Source organism: Osmerus eperlanus, chromosome 2, assembly GCF_963692335.1.
Source record: "Osmerus eperlanus chromosome 2, fOsmEpe2.1, whole genome shotgun sequence".
Classification (NCBI taxonomy): Eukaryota; Metazoa; Chordata; class Actinopteri; order Osmeriformes; family Osmeridae; genus Osmerus; species Osmerus eperlanus.
The window spans coordinates 10,950,102-10,969,155 of NC_085019.1; the positions used below are offsets into that span (position 1 = coordinate 10,950,102).

Here is a 19,054-nt window from a genome sequence, read left to right on the forward strand (position 1 = left end):
ATCGACCGGAAAAGGGTGGAGTGCAATCTCCGGGTCGGGGTGGAGATCTTGTCCCAAGCGGAGGAGTTCAAATATCTCGGAGTCTTGTTCACGAGTGAGGGAAGGATGGAGCGCGAGATCGACAGGCCGATCGGTGCGGCGTCTGCAGTGATGCGGGCTCTGCATCGGTCCGTCGTGGTGAAGAAGGAGCTGAGTCAAAAAGCGAAGCTCTCTATGTACCAGTCGATCTACGTTCCTACCCTCACCTATGGTCACGAACTGTGGGTAGTGACCGAAAGAACGAGATTGCGAATACAAGCGGCCAAAATGAGTTTTCTCCGCAGGGTGTCCGGGCTCTCCTTTAGAGATAGGGTGAGAAGCTCGGTCATCCGGGAGGGGCTCAGAGTAGAACCGCTGCTCCTCCGCGTCGAGAGGGGCCAGTTGAGGTGGCTCGGGCATCTGATAAAGATGCTTCCTGGATGCCTCCCTGGTGAGGTGTTCTGGGCACGTCCCACTGGGAAGAGGCCCCGGGGAAGACCCAGGACACGCTGGAGGGACTATGTCTCTCAGCTGGCCTGGGAACGCCTCGGGGTCCCCCAGGAAGAGCTGGTGGAAGTGGCCGGGGAGAGGGAAGTCTGGGCCTCCCTGCTTAGGTTGCTGCCCCCACGACCCGACCCCCGGCAAAGCGGCAGATGATGGATGGATGGAAGAGTAGGTGGCGCAACGTTTTTTTGTAAGTCGTCGTCGAGTGTTTATTTACCTAGGTTATCGAGAAGTCAGAGCAAATTTACAAATTAGCCGTTTCATCAATAAAATACGCACATTTTCAGCAACTACACTGCCCATTTCTCGTCACATTTTAATTCAAATGCTGATTTACATGTACTGTTTAGCTGAAATATGAATTGTAAAAACTTACAGCAATGGCGGTCAAAGGATTCTGTAAATTTGCTCTGTTCGTTCTGTTTATCACGGCAACCCCACCCCTGACGCAAGCGGTTCTTAATACTGACCAATCACAGCCAAGGGGGTATCCGTAACTATCCAAAATTACAACGGATAGTTAGAAAATTCAGGAGGTGCACGTCAAGCTCTCCGGGGCTCTCCGGAGGCTCTCGGAGAGCTCGGAGAGGGCGTTCCCCGTAGAGGAAGGCGTTCCCATGTGTCCGTTTTTTGGAAAACGGAGAAGCATATATCTGCCTTTACACTCTGTTTAACATTTATGCAAAGATACTGTGTAATTCTAAATTTGACAAAAAGTACATAGTACATTTGACACGGGTTAGATTATAGATTTCAAATGAGATATTGGTTTCAATGAACAGAATGAAATGGTCTAACTTAAAGTAAGACAGAAATTGTACAGTCTGATTACATCCTTACAAATCATAAACATAGCTCAATCCAATGATACGGGGAGGAAAGAGCATTAGCAATAGTACTACTAACCCTAACGCTTGATCAGGGTTGATAAATAAGGTTGAGGGCTGTTTGCGTCCGACGGCTGTTTGCACCCATTTGAAGAATCCGAAGTCAAAGAGCGGCTGTGCTGCAGGGATCATGAGACTGAGTCTGCGTGATTTCAGTCTGGTCGCAATTAGAATAGCTTTTTTTGTTACTCCTTCTACAGAATCGTTCAGGTAGTGTTGTGTACGGACACAGGAGAAGCTTTGCGACATCCTTTGGAATGCAAATCCTGATGGCTTCATGGTTGGTTTCGCTGGACTCAGAGATTGATTGTCATCTCAGAGTTTTATACAGTTCATAGTTAGGAGTCCTGTTTCTGAAGTCAGAAGGTGATCGGTCGGGAGGGGGGGGGGGGGCGGCCGAACTGCCCTCTCTTGTCTTCACACCTACCAAAGGTGTTGAAGGGTATTTGGCTGGTTTTACATCATCTTACAATAACACTAACCCTAAGCCCACCCCTTACTAATACTACTAACACTTATAGTCTTAATAAACATACATTAATGTTAATGAGCATCTTATAAGGGCCTTATTACCTATTAACTTGTGTTTTTTACCAGCACCTGGATTAAAAAAGTTTACAAATGCTGTACTAATATATTCACAGTTACAAACTGCTCGGAGATAATGTGGAATAAAAATATGAATATGAGCAAACAGTAAGGCATTAGAACAATATACAGTAGCAAACAAACACACACAGATATACAGGACATTGTGTGACAACAACAAACACACATAGTCCAGGACTAAATTAAATTCATAGCTTGGTTCTGAGTGACTGCTGGGTTTTTCAGTGTTCAGTAAATGTTGTTGTACAGCTTCATATTCCCTCAAACTTGTCTCACTCTTCACACAATATAAACACTACCCTCAACACTATAGATACAAGAGGCTTATACAGTTCAAGACTGAGTTTAGTAGTTACAATGTAGCTACTGTGTGCCTGCGCGCATATATCTACTTTTATACCATGGTCTGGGTGAATACTCGATTCTGATTGGCTGCAGGGGTGTCCATTATTGGGTGATAACGGACACCTACTACGTGATTGCAGCAAAACTGTCTTTTCACCGTTCTAAATTATTGCTCTGGCTACATAGTATCATGAGCCTGTACAAAGTGTCTGAAATAAGTAACCATAACAACAGGGACGGAGTCAAAGCCTCCATTTACAATTTTGAAAGACTTTAACAAGCTAACTTGTATTTACAACAATGAGTGACTTCAATATTTATTTTAACCTATTTGAAAAATGTTACTTTTCTGAATGTAGTGTGTCAGTGTCACGTAGGCTAACCGCTCATCTCATATCCCATTCGCTATTCACCACGCTAGTCAATCTACTGCAGACAGGCTGCGGCCAACACGACAGTAGCAGCAACTCTACACATGGCAGATTAATTTCTTCTTCAAAATCTTGATTTTATTTGGGGACAATGGCTCGACATGGCTCGATAGCTGGCTAGTCATGTTGTTAAACATACTGTCAAATTATAATTACTGTTTGGAGAAAACTTTGATGCGGTCATCTCACATCCATTTGCTATTCAACTCGCTCCACAGGCTGCGGCCGTACTGTAGCCTAGTACTAGTATGGCCGATACTTTATTCGTGAAAATCTTGATATTGATTTTGGGACAGTGACATGGCTGGTTAGCTAGCAAATCTTATTGTCAACATACTGTAAAATTATATTGACTGTTTGTCAACCGTACACAATGTTATTGCCTCTGAATCTTGCTATCATAACGTTAGCTTTCGGGCTAATAGCTCAGCCAAGGGTGCCGGTGTTGGTTCTATGAGCTGAGCGGACTATAAAATATCAGAGTTGGCTAACATTAAAAAACGTTAAGATTTATTTTGCAAAACGCCTGAAAACATAAATTAATGTTTGTAAAAAAAATAGTTGGCAAGTGACCATGGTATAAGCGGGATAATGGCCTCCGTGGAAGCAGTTCCGCGGTTCACGCCTCCGCATCGTCCATTATCAGGTGATATTGGACACCTCGTCGGGCATTATCCCTTACATGTTGCAACATTTATATATCTACCTAATGTTATTGTTTTGGTTGAATGGAAAGAAAGGGTTTTGAGGAGAATGTTGATGACAGAATACTTTACTTTAGGGCACACACATTTTCATGCATTTGTGATTAGTAACAGGGACAGAATGTGTGGTTGAGTATCGATGAAACAAATTGTGTTTTGGTTTCTGTACCTTCAGCCCCCATTTGATGGAGAGGACGAGGATGAGCTGTTCCAGTCCATCATGGAGCACAATGTGTCCTACCCCAAGTCAATGACCAAGGAGGCTGTCTCCATCTGCAAGGGCGTGAGTACAGAACCTCCTCCGATCACAATGTCCTCCTTGAGGGTTTAGGTTGGTTCAGTTGCAGTTCTATGGGAGTACGTGAAGCCCTCTGTGACATTGCTTGCCAAAAGGGCTATACAAATAAAATGTGATTTGATAACAGTATAGGACAAATTATCAAAGCTGTGGTGACTGAGAAAGACAAACTTATTTTCTGTATCTTCAATTCTATGGATTGTCTTAGCACAATGTGGAGGAGCATGTGCAACAAAAGGAGGGCTGCAACTTCCCCAATAACAGTGCGGGTGATAAGGGACACACACGGACATGCATAGCATATGATAAACACAGTATAACGTTAACGTGGTTAGCTCTGTGGTTAATTAGTATCAGCGTGGTGTCAAATAATTCAAAAGAGTTGAACAGGGTTGCCATGGGTCTGGAAAGTACTTGAAAGTGCTTGAATAAAAAAAAAAAAATCAAGACCTTGAAAGTGCTTGAATTTACCGAGCAATGAAGAGGTCCTGAAAAGTGCTTGAATTTAGCCTTTTTTTCCCCAGATTTATCACGTGCTCCCCCAGCTCCTTCTGACTAAATCAAAAACAATTACATGTTGAAGGTATGAAAGTCTGTCAGGGCTTTCAGTAATATGCATTTTTTTATGATTCCCCATGATTGGCTGGTTGATAATGGGAAACGTAGGTTAGAGCTCCGCCTCCACGTTTACCGGTAAAACTGAAATCAGCAGCACAATGATTTGCGGCCCCGGGGGGGGGGGGGGGGGGGGGGTGGCACCTCGATGTGCGCTCTTGGGGGGGTGGTGGGGGGGGGGGTGCTGTTGATCTCGCTTAGGGCGCCGAATGTGCTAGGACCGGCACTGGTTGCATGACAGCACTCCAATGCACCCGGTTAGCAAACGTACCCCATATGCATTTTCAGCAAAGGTCCTCTGGCATTCAACCCAAGCTGGTATCGCTCTCGAACTTGGTTAGATAACTCATCCAAGCTAGTGGCATGTTTCTGCTTCCCCTGTCGACAATTTGGAGCCAGAAATGATAAAGACATCACCTTCACTAGACAAGGTTTTACCAATGCGAGTAAATCACTCGCATATGTGACCAAATTTCACGCTAGGCGACTAAAAATTATCTTTAATTAGCCAATGGATAGTAAATTGTTCGAGGCAAATAATACGCTTAGCGCAGATTTCAGTGACGCACCGTCGCTTGACTACGAGTTAACATGATTGGCTGCTATGACAATTATACAATTAGTTATTTTGCTGCTGCTCAACAACGAAAACGTAGATTTTAAGATTACTGTTCTTTGTTCAGATTATTCTTGCTCTTCTAATCAGCTCTGCCAACTGCGAAAAAGCCTTCAGTACCCAAAAGAGAATAAAATCAGATGCCCGCAGCCAGACTCGGCTCCAGAACGAATTAAATGGGGGGGCATTTTTTTTCACAAGGGGGGCGCACATTTACAAAGCATGTATGAGAGTCAAAATAAGAGCAGACCTGCATATTCTGCAGGAAAGTGTAGCCATCTTGATATTTAATTTATAGCCAATGCCAGTATTTCTTATTTATACTTATTATATACTTATATTTATACTACAAAATTATTTTTTGAGGGGGCACAGCATTCCATTTGGGGGGGCACAGCATTCCATTTGGGGGGGCATTGCCAACCAATGCCCGCCCTTGGAGCCGACCCTGCCCGCAGCAGTCTCACATCCTCACGCCTTTCAGACCTGATCTTCATTTCAACAGAAGGCCCAGAGCTTCAGCAGTATGATCCATCATCAGCTGTGGAGAGGTGGCTGAAGTCAAGTGGCAGAAATACGTTTGCTAAATATTACATCCATATGCAACACAAATAATAATTCATACAGATAATGTAGGCTACTTTTTTTCAGTTGCATTGTTCATGCATTTCATGGAACAAGTCTGGCGAGTAAAATAAAAAAATACTAGCCAATGGCGACACAAGCTTCATTGTGTCCGTAGAGGGTTGAATTGGAAAACGGCAATGTTTATTTTACATAAAGCCCAAAAAACTTGGCGTGCAAATGGCAAAAAATTTACTCACGCTGGCATTACAGTAAGTGTCTTTGGGAGGAGTTGGAACTTTGAAGTGAAACCCAGAATACAGCTAACAAACAATTTATAAAATAATAATATAAATAATTTATCTTTGAAAAGTGCTTGAAATGTATCATTACAAAAGAGTGGCAACCCTGGTTGAAGCAGTTACACTGTCACGATCCAACGCTCCTCTTCCCCTGAGTACTGAGGCCTTCAAATCTGGACCCCAAATTCCCCCCGTTTACTGTCTAGTTGGTTTGTTCCATTCTGTTTCTGTTGTGCACGCCCACTCCTTGGATAGAGTTGCCCACTTATCCCTACACACCTGTGTCTGGTTACCCATCAAGCTGGTCTGTATATATACCCCTGATTCCCTTGTGTTCCTTGCGAAGTCTTGTGTAGTTTACCGTCACATTCTGAGCGTTGATCTGATTTCCTGTTTGGCCTCTTGTTGACAATCCTTGTTTGTTCCAGACCTCGTTCCCTCCTGTCTGATCCTTGTCGGTACCTTCGCTTCTCTACCTGCTTCAGGATTTTGACCTCCTGCCTGAATACTGGATACGACTAGCCTACTCCCTTTTGTACCTTTGCTAAATAAATCTGCGCTCTGCGCTTGGGTCTACTCCTGTCTCCTGTGATGCGTTACATACACATTTCCATGCTATTAAATCCGGGGCCCATTGTAGATTCGTCTGCAGGAATCCATTTTCTGACATTGTCGACACAGTCCTGACTGTGTGGGCGTCCATGTTATTTACCTGGGAAATGAACCTTCATATGCAATTTACACAGCAGAGAGATTCAATTTAGATGCTCCAATGAGCCGATCTGACGCTTTTCATAACGTCCTCTGTCGTTTATTAAGATATCACACCCAGAGCCCGTTGCAGTTGGGAATAGAATTAATCATCAACACAATTGAAGCCAATGACAGAAAAGACACTTACCCTCGGTTCTTTGTTTAGTTAAAAATGTCATTTGAAATATGATTTATGACAGGAATTAAGCACGGGTGCCGAATATGGGTTATCGCAATTTCCTTGCCTCTCTATTTTTAAGGTGGCTAATTATAAAGGGGAGTCAGGTGACTGAACGGTTAGAGAATCGGGCTAGTAATCAGAAGGTCACTGGTTCGATTCCCGGCCGTGCCAAATTACGTTGTGTCCTTGGGCAAGGCACTTCACCCTACTTGTCTTGGGGGAATGTCCCTGTACTTACTGTAAGTCGCTCTGGATAAGAGCATGTGCTAAATGACTAAATGTAATGTAAATGTAAAGACACCTAAGGAACCAATTAAAAAAATGTTTTGTCTACGACAGCTATTGTAAAAGTATAACTGACTGAGACAAAACTACAGACTAAAGGCTGCCTTTCTCCCCTCTTCTTTTCTCTTTTCTACCCCATATCATATCTCTCCTTCCCCATATGGCAATCTCCTTCTTGACGCCACCACCCAGTTGATGACCAAGCATCCATCCAAGCGCCTGGGCTGTGGACCAGAGGGAGAGAGGGACATCAGGGAGCAGGCTTTCTTCAGACGCATTGACTGGGACCGCCTGGCCAACAGAGAGATTCAGCCGCCGTTCAAGCCCAAAGTGGTGAGTGTCACCGGGGGGGGGGGGGGGGGGGGGGGGGCAGCAAAGCAAAGAGGGAGTGTTGGATCAAGATGAAAGATTGTGTCTTAACATATAGCTCTATATGCCCTGGAAGCTGTCAGAACACATTACAGTTAAGAACATTTACATTTAGTCATTTAGCAGACACTCTTATCCAGAGCGACTTACAGTAAGTACAGGGACATTCCCCCGAGGCAAGTAGGGTGAAGTGCCTTGCCCAAGGACACAACGTCAGTTGGCATGACCGGGAATCGAACTGGCAACCTTCGGATTACTAGCCCGACTCCCTCACCGCTCAGCCACCTGACTCCGTACTTGAGAACTTGAGGTGTTCATGATCAAAGGCTGATGCAGGCTCCCCTTACAGCCTCCCTCCCTGCCAAGACAAGCTACAGGTCTTTAAAACTCTGGAGTGGATATGTTTAGACCCAAATGTGGAATCATGAAGTTTTTATGAGGGACATATGCCTCTTTTTTACCCAAAACTGGAAGGTAGGAACTCCCTGTGGATATGAGTATGCAAACACACAATGAAAATGTGTTCAACATCAGATGTGGGTTTTTGTTTTGATGTAGTATCTTCATTGTAAAGCATTCCTTTGTGTGTGTGTGTGTGTGGGGCGTATTCCGTATGGGGCGTATGCCGTGCCAGTCACCACTGCACACACTGCATTCACCATGTACCTGCTATGGGTGAAGTACGTGTATTTTGGTGCCACATGAACACTACACTTTACTACACCTTTGATTGATAATGTAATTAGCACATATTACATTTGTTAAGGCGTGTGTATAGGCAGGCGTTGTTAGTGCTGCAAACCCCTGCACGCATTGACGTATTGGTTCTTTAAGCTATATCAAGGGATCGCTGGTCCAAAATGTGTTTTGTGCTATTACATGTTTCCAATCGCTACAATGAACTGCCTTAAACAAACAAGCCATGGCTGGACTCTCATCCACCACGTTATTATCGTCCTGCATTTTTTAGTTGTGGCCAACTGCGGGTAACCTAGCCTTTATAAATTATGTTAATATGTTAGATGAGGGTCTGCGCTTCTTTAGATGGCAGCAGCCTAACATCAGACAAGGAAAGCGACTGAGGACTACCCAACTCACTTTCTTTTCATTACATTTTTCAACTGGATTTAATGTTATAAAATATAAATAAATATATGTTATTGTCATACAAGTTCTGATATCACAAAATGCAGTTTAGCAAAAGCCACTATATAGCCAGGACTCAAACTCAAACTGACAGTAGCTAGTTATTTAACACGCCATAGGACTGTACCTCTGTTATGATGTACATGTTACAGTTTTTCACAATTGTTAAAACACATTTCTTGAAACAGTCACCCATTTTCTCAAAACTGTAAACACAAAAACAAATCTTCAGACTAAATTTCCAAAACCTCTGACTCTTCTGGCAAAATCCAACACTCGCCCCTAAACCATTTAACCTGTGCTCAAACCTGTGCTTTCAGATCATAAACACAGCCAATCAATATATATAAACTATGGAGCAATCATTAGACACAACACAAAAAAATGGAGAACACAGCATCCAGGGAATGTAGTTACATGTAAAGACACGTATTTATGTATACACAGTAAATAAAAAGAAAATATTACAGTAACCATCACAACTTAGTTTTTCAGAATTGCTAAAACACTAAACCCCATTCTCTGAATCAAATGTTCAGTGGCCTAAACACATTTGTCGAATCAGACACTCTTTTGGCAAAACTTTAAACACTCCACACCCATGCCATCACAGGCCAATTCCATTGTCTGTAGGATATTTACCCTGGTGTATGCGTTTCGGTCATAGACCTTCCACCGCCATGCAGAGAAAAACTTCAATTGGTTGAGAAAAGGGCTGTATGGTGGAAGGCAAGCATTTACAGTAAAAATTGCTGGTTGATGTTGAACTATTCTCATATACGGACACCACGGTGAAAGCTGACATTGTTCCAAACCACCATTATAAACAAGTGTGAACAATTGAGTAATTGTGTTTTACAGATGACAACTGTGTTGTAGTTGTGCTTACCGTTTGCAAAATTTTGCAGCACAAGTGCAAAATGTTTTTAGTGAATGACAATGTGTTTAGAGTTTTGTGTGATTAAAGTGTCTGATTTGACAAATGTTTAGGCCACTGAACATTTGATTCAGAGAATGGGGTTTAGTAATTGTGAAAAACTGTAATGTCTGAACAAAGTTGTTATTATATAAACATTTCAATCGTAGCCTCCAAGTGCTTTCAGTTTCATCCAGTTGAAAGGATAAATGAAAATAAAGTGAGTCGGATGCTCCTCAGTCTCTTTCCTTGTCTGGTGTTGGGCTACAGCCAACTAACGCAGACCCTCATCTTACAACATAATAATAACAACATATAACCTATATAGGTTAGGTTACCTGCCACAAATAAAAGTGTGCACACCACCTACGTGACATGTGTGTAATGCCTGTGTGTCCATTGTAAGTGTATGTGAATTGCTCGCGTGAGTTCAGAGGTTTGATATAATCACGCAGGCGTATGCAGGCGCTAGTGATCCCTTTGCATATAAACCAGGGCATGGAACACGCCCCATACGGTTGAAAAGACCATGGGAGCACAGCTGCAGTCATCATCCCCTCCCCCCCATAACCCCACTCCCTCCATCACCAGTCCCTCCACCCCCATTAACCCCACTCCCTCCATCACCAGCTCCTCGACCCCCAATAACCCCACTCCCTCCGTCACCAGCCCCTCCACCCCCATACACCCACTCCCTCCATCACCAGCCCCTTGTAATACTACAAACACACTCTTTTCAATGTGAGACCCCCTCCTCCTCCCTCACTCCTTCCCTCCTTTCCTTCACTGCCCACTGTGCCTACAGCAAAGCAGCGTTGCCACAAATGGTTTATAAATAGCCCTCTAAGAGCAGTTGTGTCCTAACCCTCACGAAATCAAATGGGATGGCTGCAAAACGTAAAAGTGTCAGTCACTGTTCACAGGCAAACAGAGCTAATTTAGTCTCTGTCTATTCATTCTGGAATTTTACAGTCCAGTCTGTGATATATTTGTGAGCTCATGTCTTCGTAATTTGGTTGGTCAATGGAAAGTAGTTCTGTTCATTTTTTCATAGATATTTATTTTGATAAAGCTCCAGAATATCTGTGGGCCTGGGATTTAAGTGTACAATATTAGCTAGATACAGGATTGTATTTATTTACTCGGCATCAGCACATCAAATCCATTATGAGAAAATGTCTCATTATGGTTTCAGTAGTTTAGGAGCTCCTACCCTGTCTCCATCTAATGGCACCAATCTCTTGTCTCCTCTTGCAGTGTGGAAAAGGGGCGGAAAACTTTGACAAGTTCTTCACCCGTACCCAGCCCATGCTCACCCCTCCAGACCAACTGGTCATCGCCAATATTGACCAGAGCGAGTTTGCTGGCTTCTCCTACATCAACCCCCAGTTCACCCAGCCGTCCTTGCACAGTGTGGTATGAGCAGAGAGGAGAGGAAGAAAGGGGAGATAACAGGAAGAGGGTGAACCACGAGGATTTGGACAGAATGGACCTTCCAAAACACCAAATCCCAACATCCCACTGTCAAAGAGACTAATATATCATTGGTGTGTTCTGAGAACTCTACTTAATGCAACATTCTGTAAACACATTCTATAATCTCTGTATTGAAATGAGCTGAGGTGACAGGGGGCTGGTTCTTAAGATTGTGTGGGCTGCAGATTCAGGTTTACTGTTATTTAAAGTGTCATTTCAATACAGTAGGCCTTGTAATGCGTATCTGCCCTTGTCAAGTCTGGAGTGTACTGGAACTTTTATCTTTTGCTCTAACCCTGAGCTTAACTCGAAAATTGGCTCGCAACTCCCCACCACGTTGTCCTCAAGAAATTCTGAATAGAAGCCTTGTGTCATTTCCTGTGTTTCCCTTACAGAATGTACCAGGTGCTACCCCATGATTCGCGTGGGTGGTGTCTTAAGACGTTAACAAACTCCTCCCTCTTCATCCAGTTTGCAATTAGCTACAATGCATGTGAAAACAAATGACAGTATGCTTTTCCTTCCTCTCTCTACCTACTGTGCTGAAATTTCTGAACTGCTACACATTATATTTCTATACTGAGAAGAGTTGCTCTACTGTTACATGAGTGCCAAAATATACTGTAAGTGGGACATAATATAGATTACATTTACTCATCCTGCAATGCTAGGATACATTTATACAGTATCTTACAACATCTGTTTCCTACTGTAGTCGAAGATAATGTCTATCTGTCCCTCTTGGCTTGGTCCTCAGCCTTTCAGCATGTTGACGCTCAAGAAGGACGATTCTGATTTGATGTGTTTCATAGGCAACAAAAATGTAATCCATCGAAAGTGATGAAAACATTGTCACGAGAAAGTCTTTGAAATGAAAACCATTGTTTGTTCTTGACTCATTAGCTGTCTGTAACTGATTTCTGAAGAGGCAGTGTTTACTATCACTGAAAATGCTATTTATGCACAATGCAGTTCTCTTTTGCGTGCTTATTTTCGGACTAAATGAGCAGTACACTCTAGGGATGCAGTACATGTCTAATATCTATCATTGTAAACCAAGTATTATGAGATTTGTTAATATATAATTATTCTATGTTTGCACTACCTACACTACCTTTTCATTGTAAATGGAAGTTTTGTTCCAGTTCTGCTTTCTGTCCAGAGACATGTTTATCCTATATACAGTATGTCCACCATTTTGTAAATATATTTCAAAAGAGAGGTTTCAAAAAGAGCAGTAACTTGCAGATTTTATACCACAAACTGATTGTGCTTTTACTACCTTAGACAGTTTGAACATTTATATCTTTAGATTATTCCAAAAAACAGATATAATGTTTGGTTGAATCTTTGGTAGCTTTGTAATCTGCATACCTTGTAATACGTTTTTCCTCTATTTATCCACAGTGTTTTTTTACTGTTCAATGTCATGTAGATGATATGCAGTATAGGTTTGACAGCGGTGCGTGCAATGGATGCACTCTTGCCTTGGTCCTCTCTGGGGGCAGACTCCTAAATTGAGATTGTGCACGTCTTCAATGGTCAAGCCACTGGCATCCTTGCACGTGTGTTGGTTGTGTGAGAATCCTGGTTATGGTGCAAAGATCTCAAGGCTCTCAACTATCTGATTCGTGTTTTCTTGCTTACACAATGTGCATGTGGAAGGCTAGGCCTAATCTAAGCATGAGAGAGAGGCTGCTGCATGCTAAAGAGAACCCAGGATTAGAGCGTGGAGTTCCCGCTTTGTCACGAAGAATGAAACAGGCCTGTCCGGCAAGCCTCTTGCGCTTCTCTCCTGCGTTTTCAAGTTGCTGTGGAGTAGTATCCTTTTTAACCCTTGTGTTATCTTCGGGTCATTGTGACCCATCGTCGTATTGTGACAAATATACCGCATACAAAAACAAAGTGAAGCATTTTCTTTTAACTGTTGGGCTGTCTCAGACCCCCCACATTGCAAAGGTTAAAAGAAGATAATTTTTATTTGTTTTTGTATTGGGTAAAATTGGGTAAACACAATGATGGTTCATTATGAATCTTTGGGTCATGTGACCCGAAGGCAGCACAAGGGTTAAAGTTCTCCCAAAAACTTTTTTTTTATGTCAAAGCTTATATTTAACTATCTGCAACAAAAAGAGTGTATGGGTGATTGTTTCGGTGAGCTATCCATCTTTTCTCAACTGTGCCAAACTGAGAGCCAAGCGGTAAAGGCTATCCAAAATAAAACAGGTGTTTTCTAAGAAATATGAGCAGCTACTTTAATTTAGGCTTACCGTATTTCTCGGAAATAAAGCCGCGGTTTATACCCCGATTTTACATTTTTCTTGTGGTGGTGAGACTTATATTTCGATGCGGCTTATAGCACGTTTTTATAACAAAACAACAGTAGAAACACTTTTTTCATGAATTCTATTTAACCCGTTAAAGAGTAGCGTTACACATATGCAGTGCTCAAATTATCTTTTTGTCTTTAAGGGGGTCTCTCTATGTCATATTTTTGGGGGGGCATAGACTAACAAGGCAATTAAACAATTAACAATTAAATAGCCTATAGGCGCGAGTGGTGCTTTTGCTTAGTATGTGCACGGTAGGCCTAGGCTATAACTTGAGAAACGCACACAACAGACAGATTTTTTTTTTTACAGAAATGGAATCCTTGTAATTAATTTCAACATCAGTCATACAAACAGGTCAGGGGTAAAAATGTGAGAATGATACGGCGAACCTGGGTCCTCGGTGGTTAAAGAAATCCAAACAAGCCATTTTATGGCGTCAGTAGCAACTATACACTGTAAAAGAGGGAATGATAATATGGCTATATATTTACATTTAGTCATTTAGCAGACACTCTTATTCAGAGCGATTTACAGTAAGTACAGGGACATTCCCCCGAGGCAAGTAGGGTGAAGTGCCTTTCCCAAGGACATTCCAGTCATTTGGCATGGCCGGGAATCGAACTGGCAACCTTCAGATTACTAGCCCGATTCCATTGTTCAATTGTTTTCAGATGCAAACCTCACCTGCTTACTCATCATGAAACCTCAATTTTCAGGTCAACAAAAATGAACACAGTATTAGCCTATGAAAACTAGTTTGACTACAGTGGTATATTGGCTGCATATTATGTAACAAAAGATAGAAACATCTTATTGGGTTTACAAGCAATACTTGGGAGTTAATAGGTTCTAGAACCTGTCTGGAATGGTTCATTAGTGGTTACAATTAGTTATTTAGCATTCCTTTTAGAGTGTTGATGTTCCCATATTTTTATATCCACAGACCTCCTTTCCTCAGCTGTGGATTGTCAACAGGTTTAGGATTGGGCCAACTAAAGACAGGTCTCACATTGAGAATCTGTTTTTGGAGAATACAGGCTATTTTATTAACTATATGACAGACCCCTGGATTGGTCATGCCATTAGAATGAACTAAATCCTCATTTAGGCTTAGGTCATCACAATACAAATGCGGCCACATCGATGTTTTACGTTTTATTTTTGTTTCACTCTTGTTGCTTTTATTCCTAGTTCCATTGTTGTGGTATGAGGGATACTGTGTATTAATAAAACAATGAAATTGCAACAATTTTCATGGTCTGGTAAAAAAAAGAAAATGCTAATCATTATTTGCAAAGTCTATGGTTGTCATAATGTAACGTCTTGCGTCAATGTAAGCGCCACAATGCTAAATTGCAGACTAAAAACTATAGGCCAATTAAGATGCACTCAAATGAATAAGTCTGCTGTTCTTCAGTTTATATATACTATAGGCCTACATGTATTAGATATCAGTGCTTAATCTGCTATTCCAACCAGCCAAATGTGCTTACTTCTCCACCCGGATAATTGTCTTGCATGCTTTCGAAGAGAGCGAAGCCCTGCTGTCGTTTCACTTGTGGAGAAGCTAAAACAAACTGACTATGAACAGTAAGCTACATGGAGTAGTATGTTTCCAACTCGAAATAATTCACAGCAACGTCCTAATTCAGGGCCGGCCCAAGGCATAAGCGAACTAAGCGGCTGCTTAGGGCTCCCGTGGCCACCAGAGGGACCCCAAGATCACATGAAATTACAGTTTGATGTACCGTGTTTCTTCAATTAAACGCTGCACCAAAAATGTACATTGTGTAATAAACGCCGCCCCATAAATACAGTAGGAGTAGCATGTCCTGAAATACTTAGTAGCAGAATGTCATTTTAATGAACATTCTCTTGTGTTGCACTAGGAGTACACTGTTAGCTAAATACGTTTCAAATATCACATCAACATACCTTACCTGGCAACTTACTATAGCTAGCTAGCTAGAAACTAGCTGTTAGGCTGCATAGAAGGGAAGCTTATGAAAAAATTGCCAGAAAATGGAATAGCAGTCTAGCCTATCTATTGAAAGAACTGGAAGCACCTGTGCTCTTTTGTTAGCAAGCTAGTTTACAGGCTACAGTAGGTAGTTTAGGTGTTTTCGCTATCTAGCTGTTCTTGCAGCTAGCTTCCTTGCAAATAAGCGTTAATAAAAAGCAGATGAGATAGAGCTAGCTAGTCTAACTAACATTAACATTTGCTAGTTGCTTAATCGGTGATCTAGAAGACCGTACTGTTTAAACGATTTAAGAACATTTAATGTAGCGAACTAACACGTTAGCATGCTAGCGCAGCTAGCCTAGAATACCGTTTTTCTTCGATTAAATGCTGCCCTCAAATAAACACCGCCCTCGAATAAACGGCGCAACAAAAATGATGGAAAAAATTATGTGTAATAAATTTAATAGAAGAAATACGGTAATTAAGAAAAAATATATATAATTGGCGACGCCGAGGGGCCCCCAAATAAATTCTGCTTAAGGCCCCATTAAGGCTGGGCCCGGCCCTGTCCTAACTGCACATATAGGCTACCTTCATCATCCGTCAACACGCGAATAGAGCATTTATCAAATTTGAGGTACGGGGACCTGGCCTTGGTGCTTACATTTCTCCCCCCCCCCCCCCCCCTCTCTCTCTAACACACACACACATTCTGCTCTTGCTCTCCGCACAGCGAAATCCGATCAATTCAAAGCGAGCGGTGGGGCAAAGTGGGATACAGCTTACGTGCCGAGAGCATCTGGACACAAGGTAACGAGTCTCTTCAGGAAGCGCACCTGAATTCCAAACGAAGACCTAAACTACGCAGAGCTGCTATGCGGTAATGACCATAGTCTAACTAAACACGAAGAAAAAAAGGTGACTACGGAGCACTGAGGACAGCACTGCCTTTGAACAGAGGGTAAGAATTAAATAAGAGCTTTCTCAATTATGTTTAACCCTTGTGTTATCTTCGGGTCGTTCTGACCCATCAGTCATTGTGACCCACCGTCGTATTGCGACAACTTTACCGCATACAAAAACAAAGTGAAGCATTTTCTTTTAACCGTTGGGCTGTCTCAGACCCCCCACATTGCAAAGGTTAAAAGAAAATTATTTTTATTTGTTTTTGTATTGGGTAAAATTGGGTAAACACAACGATGGTTCGTTATGAATCTTTGGGTCATGTGACCCGAAGGCAGCACGAGGGTTAAGCAAGTTGTGCTATTTTTAGATTTTGTCTTTACTTGAAATACTGAATATTGCCTAGTTTCATGGCAGTTTCTACAAACTTCATGCGAGTCGTGTGTCTGGATGCATATGAAGTTCATTCTAACAGTAACATGGACAGTATTGCCAATGGCCTGTTCCATATATGTTTTATACACTGGATAAGAACCAATAAGCATGGTCATGGTTCATCAACACGAGTAGCTCCTTGTACACATTCTGGTCATATAGCCTTAGAGTCAGTCAACGATAATTATTAGCACCAGGCTACACATGAGCCGATATTTGAGGGATAGCCTAGAGTCTCTATAGTTCTTTCACTCAAACGTCATGCTAAAGATTTCACACTCAAATTTTCTTGTGGCTCCCCCCACTCCCCGACCCCACCCCCCCCCCCCCACACACACAAATATGATCCCCCAACATCCAACAAGAGTCAAAACTAAACCAATTCATCTTGGTGGTGTGCAGACTGGTTTTATAGCCTATTATTCTTAACGATTATCGAAAAAAATCAACTATATGTCTGTACAACTGTAGGCCTATATTCACAGTATTGTGAATGAATTGTGTTTTATTTGGTAGCATTTCGTAGTGTGTCAGATTTTACTAATTGCATTATTGTACAAAGTTAGAGGTACGCTATTTGATAGATTGCCCCATTCCCCCTACCTCAGGCTTCCAGTGGGGAGACCTGAAGCCAACCTCCAACCTATCCCCGCCCCCCTACCCATCTCGTAGCCTACATCTGAGTGGGAGACCTGCAGACAGCCTGCCTAGCTCCCAAAGTAGAATCAGTGCGCCCACTCCGACCAGGTGAATTAACCCACAGTCCCACACGGTGAGATTATATCATTAACGTGATGTGTAAAAGAGCGTCAATGAAATTTGGTACGGGCGCCCTGGGCCGCCCCCGGCAAGAGGCCACCCCTGGCAAGAGGCCGCGCCCTGGGCGGCTGCCCATGTCACCTATGTCTAAATCTGCCACTGTGAGTTTTGTGTGTGTGTGTGTTCACGCGTGCTCTGGGGTGGTAACAAAGAGAAACGTGCTGTACCTTCCAGGGCGGTTTTGGTGATTTGAAGGCCTTAGGGCAGGGGTGTCAAATCCTGGTCCTCAGGGGCCGCTGTGCTGATCCAGCACACCTGATTCAAATGAATGATCATTATCAGACTACTGCTGAGCTTGATCATGATCCATTCATTTGAATCAAGTGTGTTGGAGCAGGGAAACATCTAAAACATACAGGACAGCGGACCCTGAGGACCAGGATTTGACACCCCTGCCTTAGGGTTTTAGGCAAAGACCAATGTGAGGTCCTCCATTTTGCATTTTGTTAAACGCAATCATAGCTGCTGTAGTGAACAAAAACTTGTTAAAAGCCAAAGAACTAAAGGACAGGCCGAAATGAAAATTCGAACTGTTCCAATTTAAGAATTTCAAATTAACTTGATATCCCTTATTTATATGGGGCCTACAATTCCAATGCTCTCCTTACCTGTCTTACATTTCTTTCTTGCTTACATATTTGCTGTACTCGCTGGCGCTGCTCAGGTCGCTCAGTGATGGTGGTGGTGCAATTGGAGCTGCTGACCTGGAGCTTTCCGGACGGGTGTCTAGTTTGCGGTGGGCTGCTGCTGTCGGGGTTGCCTTCGATAGTTAGCTCATCATGCAGCTTCTTCATCTAACTTTACTCAACTCAACTAAATTGTATTTATAGAGCACTTTCTAAAACCACAATAAGTAGGCTACCAAAGTACTGTAGGCCTACATGAAGTTACAGAAAATACAATCACATACATACAGCATAAGCATTTAAAACCGACAAGAACAGGGTACAATTAATAAACATAGTAAAATGCAGTGGCGATTTTAGACCCTTTTTAGGGGTGCTCAAGCACCCCCAAATTTCATCTCAGCACCCCTAAAAATAATAATAAAAACATTTTACAAATATAGTTTATTATCATTTGATGCTGGTAGTTCATGAAGAAAGGGACATCCTTAGTTTTTTCATTTATTCAATATTTTGCATAATAATACATAAATGTATTACTTGTTATCCAGTGAAATTAGGGATATATATTAGCAAGGGGGTTTAGCACTTTTGCAAGGCACTGTATTCATGTCACATTCTCATTGGGGGCTGAGCACCCCTAAAGGTCTGATCCTAGAATCGCCCCTGGTAAAATGTATAGGCTAATGCAATTAATTAAAGGCTAGGGGAAATAAATACATGATTAAGGCCCCCTGGAAAGACACTGAAGTTGGGGAGGATTTTATGGCCAACAGAAGCTCATTCTAGCTCAAGTCTAGGGGCTGCCACCCACGGCGCACACCTGTAACGTCAGATTCTTGTTGCTCCTCTGTCTCTGGTTGCCTCATTAAATCATTTTGTAAATTTAGCAGAACTTTCATTAAACTTGTCCTTAGACTAGTCTTTAAGATTGTGACTCAGATGGTAACTCGAAT

General features: G+C 42.4%; 1 protein-coding gene across 2 annotated transcripts in view; it reads left to right on the plus strand.

Moving 5' to 3' along the window:
- prkcab (protein kinase C, alpha, b) overlaps positions 1-10,965 on the plus strand; it is a 278,873-nt gene extending 267,908 nt beyond the window's left edge. For both annotated transcript variants that reach the window (XM_062452861.1, XM_062452870.1), the window contains 3 exons: positions 3,674-3,781; positions 7,305-7,445; positions 10,801-10,965. In XM_062452861.1, the coding sequence (XP_062308845.1) occupies positions 3,674-3,781; positions 7,305-7,445; positions 10,801-10,965 (414 nt within the window). The remainder of the gene's footprint in view (positions 1-3,673; positions 3,782-7,304; positions 7,446-10,800) is intronic.
- The last annotated feature ends 8,089 nt before the right edge of the window (positions 10,966-19,054 follow it).